General features: G+C 45.2%; 1 protein-coding gene across 1 annotated transcript; it reads left to right on the forward strand.

The window, feature by feature from the left end:
• Positions 1-4,761: 4,761 nt before the first annotated feature.
• On the forward strand, positions 4,762-5,964 carry LOC147988503 (uncharacterized). Its single transcript, XM_087534992.1, has 2 exons — positions 4,762-5,019; positions 5,308-5,964. Exons 1-2 carry the CDS (start codon positions 4,762-4,764, stop codon positions 5,962-5,964), a joined length of 915 nt encoding a protein of 304 aa, XP_087391118.1.
• Positions 5,965-6,562: the final 598 nt, after the last annotated feature.

Genomic DNA, 6,562 nt, shown 5'->3' on the forward strand with positions numbered 1-6,562 from the left:
TAGGGAAGTGTTCCATGCCTTTCCTTAACGGAAATTGGAATCTAATATTCCCTTCCTTCATATCAATAATTGCACCAATCGTTCTAAGGAAAGGTCTACCAAGAATAATAGGACATGAAGGATTGCAGTCTATGTCAAGAACAATAAAATCTACGGGAACATAATTCCTATTTGCAACAATAAGAACATCATTAATTCTTCCCATAGGTTTCTTAATGGTGGAGTCCACAAGGTGCAAGTTTAGAGAGCAATCATCAAAATCACGGAAACCTAGCAAATCGCACAAAGTTTTTGGGATCATGGATACACTAGCACCCAAATCACACAAAGCATAGAATTCATAATCTTTAATTTTAATTTTAATTTTAATAGTGGGTTCCCACTCATCATAAAGTTTTCTAGGGATAGAAACTTCCAACTCAAGTTTTTCTTCATAAGATTGCATCAAAGCATCAACGATATGCTTAGTAAAGGCTTTATTTTGACTATAAGCATGTGGAGAATTTAGCACGGATTGCAACAAAGAAATACAATCTATCAAAGAGCAATTATCATAATTAAATTCCTTGAAATCCAAGATAGTGGGTTCATTAATTTCTTCAACCCCACTTTTACTAATTTTTGCATCAAGATCTAAAAACTCCGAATTTTTGGAACGCCTTCTAGGTAAAGGTGGATCATATTCAGTCCCATCATTATCAAGATTCATATTGCAAAACAAAGATTTAATAGGGTACACATCAATAACTTTTAGATCTTCATCTTTATTATCATAAACATTAGAAGAACACACTTTCACAAAGCAATCTTTCTTAGCACGCATCGTAGCGGTTCTTTCTTTGCACTCATGAATGGAAATTCTCATGGCTTTGAGAGACTCATTGATATCATGCTTAGGAGGAATAGATCTAAGTTTCAAAGAATCAAGATCAAGAGAAATTCTATCAACGTTCCTAGCCAATTCATCAATCTTAGGCAACTTTTCTTCAAGCAAAGCATTGAAATTCTTTTGCGAATTAATAAATTCTTTAACACTAGTTTCAAATTCAGAAAGAATCTTATTAAAATTTCCATAAGAATTGTTGTAGGAATTACCATAATTATTAGAGGAATTACTATGATACAGCCTAGGATTAAAGTTTCCTCTATACGCGTTATTACCAAAATTATTCCTACCAACAAAATTCACATCCATAGATTCATTATTATTCTCAATCAAAGTAGACAAAGGCATATTATTAGGATCAGAAGAAACACTTTTATTAGCAAATAATTTCATAAGTTCATCCATCTTTCCACTCAAAACATTAATTTCTTCTATCGCATGCACTTTTTTATTAGTGGATCTTTCAGTGTGCCATTGAGAATAATTAACCATAATATTATCTTGGAGTTCAGTAGCTTCTCCTAAAGTGATTTCCATAAAAGTGCCTCCCGTGGTCGAATCTAAAAGATCTCTAGAAGCAAAATTCAACCCGGCATAAATTTTTTGTATAATCATCCACGAATTCAAACCATGTGTAGGGCAATTACGTATCATTAATTTCATCCTCTCCCAAGCTTGTGCAACATGTTCATGATCAAGTTGCTTAAAATTGATAATATCGTTTCTAAGAGAGATAATCTTAGCAGGAGGAAAATACTTAGATAAAATCGTCTTTACACTTATTCCAAGAATCAATGCTATTTTTAGGCAAAAACGAAAACCAAGCTTTAGCACGATCTCTAAGCGAAAAAGGAAATAGCTTCAATTTAACAATATCATTGTCCACATCTTTCTTCTTTTGCATATCACACAAATCAACGAAGCTATTTAGATGGGTAGCGACATCTTCACTAGGAAGGCCTGCGAATTGATCTTTCATGACCAGATTCAATAAAGCAGTATTGATTTCACAAGATTCAGTATCACTAAGAGGAGCAATCGGAGTGCTAAGGAAATCATTGTTGTTGGTATTGGTAAAGTCACACAATTTAGTATTATCTCGAGCCATCGTGACAAGCAAGCAATCCAACACATGAGCAAACAAGAAACACGCGAAAAAGAGGCGAACCGAAAAGAGAGGGCGAATAAAACGGCAAGGGTGAAGTGGGGGAAAGGAAAACGAGAGGCAAATGGCAAATAATGTAATGCGGGAGATAAGGGTTTGTGATGGGTACTTGGTATGTTGACTTTTGCGTAGACTCCCCGGCAACGGCGCCAGAAATCCTTCTTGCTACCTCTTGAGCACTGCGTTGGTTTTCCCTTGAAGAGGAAAGGGTGATGCAGTAAAGTAGCGTAAGTATTTCCCTCAGTTTTTGAGAACCAAGGTATCAATCCAGTAGGAGACCATGCACGAGTCCCTCGCACCTCACAAACAAATAAATCCTCGCAACCAACGCGATAAAGAGGTTGTCAATCCCTTCACGGTCACTTACGAGAGTGAGATCTGATAGATATGATAAGATAATATTTTTGGTATTTTTATGATAAAGATGCAAAGTAAAATAAAAGACAATAAAAATAACTAAGTGTTGGAAGATTAATATGATGGAAAATAGACCCGGGGGCCATAGGTTTCACTAGTGGCTTCTCTCAAGAGCATAAGTATTACGGTGGGTGAACAAATTACTATTGAGCAATTGGTAGAATTGAGCATAGTTATGAGAATATCTAGGTATGGTCATGTATATAGGCATCACGTCCGAGACAAGTAGACCGACTCCTGCCTGCATCTACCACTATTACTCCACACATCGACCGCTATCCAGCATGCATCTAGAGTATTAAGTTCATAAGAATGAAGTAACGCTTTAAGCATGCAAGATGACATGATGTAGAGGGATAAACTCATGCAATATGATATAAACCCCATCTTGTTATCCTCGATGGCAACAATACAATACGTGCCTTGCTGCCCCTACTGTCACTGGGAAAGGACACCGCAAGATTGAACCCAAAGCTAAGCACTTCTCCCATTGCAAGAAATATCAATCTAGTAGGCCAAACCAAACTGATAATTCGAAGAGACTTGCAAAGATAACCAATCATACATAAAAGAATTCAGAGAAGATTCAAATATTGTTCATAGATAAACTTGATCATAAACCCACAATTCATCGGTCTCAACAAACACACCGTAAAATAAGATTACATCAAATAGATCTCCATGAGAGAGGGGGAGAACATTGTATTGAGATCCAAAAAGAGAGAAGAAGCCATCTAGCTAATAACTATGGACCCGAAGGTTTGAGGTAAACTACTCACACATCATCGGAGAGGCTATGTTGTTGATGTAGAAGCCCTCCGTGATCGATGCCCCCTCCGGCGAAGCTCCGGAAAAGGCCCCAAGATGGGATCTCACGGGTACAGAAGGTTGCGGTGGTGGAATTAGGTTTTTGGCTCCGTATCTGGTAGTTTGGGGATACTTAGGTATATATAGGAGGAAGAAGTACGTCGGTGGAGCAACATGGGGCCCACGAGGGTGGAGGGCGCGCCTGGGGGGGGGGGGGTAGCCGCGCCCCCTACCTCGTGCCCTCCTGGTTGATTTCTTGACGTAGGGTCCAAGTCCTCTGGATCATGTTCGTTCTGAAAATCACGTTTCCGAAGGTTTCATTCCGTTTGGACTCCGTTTGATATTCTTTTTCTGCGAAACTCTGAAATAGGCAAAAAACAGCAATTCTGGGCTGGGCCTCCGGTTAATATGTTAGTTCGAAAAATAATATAAAAGTGTATAATAAAGCCCATTAATGTCCAAAACATAATATAATATAGCATGGAACAATAAAAAATTATAGATACGTTGGAGACGTATCACCCAACAGGCGAGACCCTGCTGCTGTCCCCGAGGGACATTAGGACCCATGTTGACGGGTTCTACAGGGCCTTATTCTCCTCCGCTCCTAGGAGCGGACTATCTCTGGCTCCTGATTGCTGGACTGGCATCCAGTTAGTCTCCACTGCGCAGAACGTGGCCCTCACTGCCCCCTTCTCTGAGGGAAAGGTTTGGGCTGCCATCAGAGGCATGAACCCTACCTCGGCTCCTGGCCTGGATGGCCTGCCGGTAAAAATTTTCCAGGCCTTCTGGAATGTGATTAAGCCTGAGATCATGGCCATCTTCCATGAGTTCTACATGGGATCCATTGACCTCGGACGCCTCAACTACGGGATTATTTCGCTCATCCCCAAAGTACCTGGGGCGTCCGACATCCGTTAGTTCTGGCCAATCACGGTTATCAATGTGATCTTCCGGATTCTGGCTAAAGGGTACACCAATAGGGTGACCCTGCTTGCCGACAACATCACCCACCCCAACCAGACCGCCTTCATTCAAGGACGGTATATTCTGGATGGGGTGTTAGTCCTCCATGAGGTCCTCCATGAGGTCCGGTCCAAACGCCTCAAGGCGGTCTTCCTAAAGATCGACTTCTGTAAGGCATACGATACTGTTAGCTGGCCCTTCCTTCGGGAAGTTCTGCCCCAGAAGGGCTTCGACGACCGTTGGATCACCCGAGTGATGCAGATGGTGTCCTGCGGTCGCACTATCGTGAACATAAATGGGGAGATCAGCCCTTACTTCCCCACTCTCTGTGGGGTTAGACAAGAGGCGACCCCTTCTCCCCATTCCTGTTCAACATGGTGGTGGATGCGCTAGCCGCCATCCTAGACAAGGCTAAGGATGTGGGTCATATTCGTGGGATCACCCCCACCTGGCTGGCGGCACCGGGATCCCCCTTCTCCAGTATGCCGATGATACCATCATCATGGTCAAAGGCTCGGAGATGGACATCTCCAACCTTAAGTTCCTCTTCCTCTGCTTCCAACAAATGTCTGGCCTCAAGATCAACTTCGACAAGAGTGACGTGATGGTGATGGGCTACCCTTCGGAGGACTGCCAACTCATTGCCAACCGACTGAACCGCCGCCTGCGCTCCTTCCCCACGACCTACTTGGGGACGCCCATTAGTGACTCTCGGCTTACCGTTGCGGACTTGCGCCCGATCGTGCCAAGCTGCAAACGCGTATTGAGCCTTGGCAGGGTAGGTGCCTCTCGAAGGCGGCTCGGACGATCGTCATTAACTCCTCCCTCTCCAGCCTCCTCTTGTTCCTCATGAGCTTCTACAGCCTTCACGAGACTGCACCATGAGATCGCCAAAGTCCAGTCTCGATTCTACTGGGCAGGCGATAATAATAAACAGAAATACCATATGGTTATCTGGTCTGACATTTGCAAGCCTCGAGAGCAAGGAGGACTCGGTATCATGTGCTCTAAGCGCATGAACATTGCCCTCCTATCCCGCTGGCTCTGGCGCATTTCGCAAGGGCAGGGTGGCCTCTGGCTTGATATCATCCGGAACAAGTACTTGCGTGGACAACCCCTTGCCTTCTATCAAAGATCTGACAGTTCCCAGTTCTGGCAGTCAGTTGTCCAACTACTCTCGGTCCTCCGCATTGGGACTTCCATCTCAGTTGGATCTGGGACTGCGACTCTGTACTGGTTTGATCGTTGGGCTGGCGACACCCCCTTTGCGGCTCGCTTCCCCGACCTCTTCTCCATTACTGTCGAACCATCCATCTCAGTAGAAAGGGCCCTTATTGACTTAGGGCGCCTCGCTTTCCGGAGGCCGTTCGGCCCTTCGGAGACCGCCGCCTGGCGTGAGTTACTTGATTGCGTGGCGCTCCATGAGCCGGTAGTGGATGCGGGCCCAGACCAGGTTATGTGGCGTCTTGAGCCGTCAGGCCAATTCTCTACCAAGTCCCTCTACCTGGCCATTGCTCCTTCCACCGCCCCTCCCCCCTTCACGGCAATTTGGTCTATCCGCCCGCCCCTTAAGATCCGGATCTTCATGTGGCAATGGATCCGTGGATGGACCCCGTTAGGGGTGGAGGTCCGCAAGCGGAATGGCCCTGGGACTGGCCTCTGCCCACTCTGCGATGTTCCCGAAGACTCGAATCACATCTTCTTCTCCTATGTGTCCGCTTAGGTTGTGTGGAGCTGCTTTAGAGAGGTGGTCGGTGGCAACTGGTGCCACACCAACTTCCCCGACTTATTCGCCGAATTCCAGGCCGCCCCGTTGCCTTCTCGCCACATTAGGTGGCTTGAGATTGGAGCGCTCGCGTGGACCCTATGGACGATCCACAATAGACTTGTGATCCAGCGCATTCCTCTCTGACGGGCTACTGATGCTCTCTTCAAACTGTCTGGTTACTTGCAGCTTTGACGGCTGCTTAGCCGCCCCCAGGACCGGGACATCATCTCTGCCTTCATCGCCGACCTTCGCTCGATGGCCGTCCGTCTGATGCCTCCGCTCCCACCACCACCGCCGGACCCTGATTAGTCGCCGGACTTGTATTCGGCCCTTCCTTTTTTCCTTTTAATTTAGGGCTTGTTGAGCTGTGCCCTCAACAGAACCCTTGTACTTCTTTTTGTGAGACTTGGGTGCGTGTGTTCTGGACTAGTGCTTGTATGTGTGCTCTTGGCGGTTTGATTTATATATAAAGTGGGGCGAATGCCTTTTTCGGTAAAATTGGATTCGCTATGTCGCTTGATCAATCGATACGTAACTTGGTGCTAGTTCTCAT

The sequence above is a fragment of the Triticum urartu genome, chromosome 1A, assembly GCF_056163025.1.
Source record: "Triticum urartu cultivar PI428250 chromosome 1A, HENAU_Tu73, whole genome shotgun sequence".
In the NCBI taxonomy this organism is placed as follows: domain Eukaryota; kingdom Viridiplantae; phylum Streptophyta; class Magnoliopsida; order Poales; family Poaceae; genus Triticum; species Triticum urartu.

What these genes read in the sequence shown, in the direction of transcription:
- LOC147988503 (XM_087534992.1), top strand. Translation starts at nt 4,762, where the DNA reads ATGGACATCTCCAACCTTAAGTTCCTCTTCCTCTGCTTCCAACAAATG. An exon ending in GCGTATTGAGCCTTGGCAGG is followed by an intron (nt 5,020 to 5,307) that starts GTAGGTGCCTCT and finishes TCGCAAGGGCAG; the next exon opens with GGTGGCCTCTGGCTTGATAT.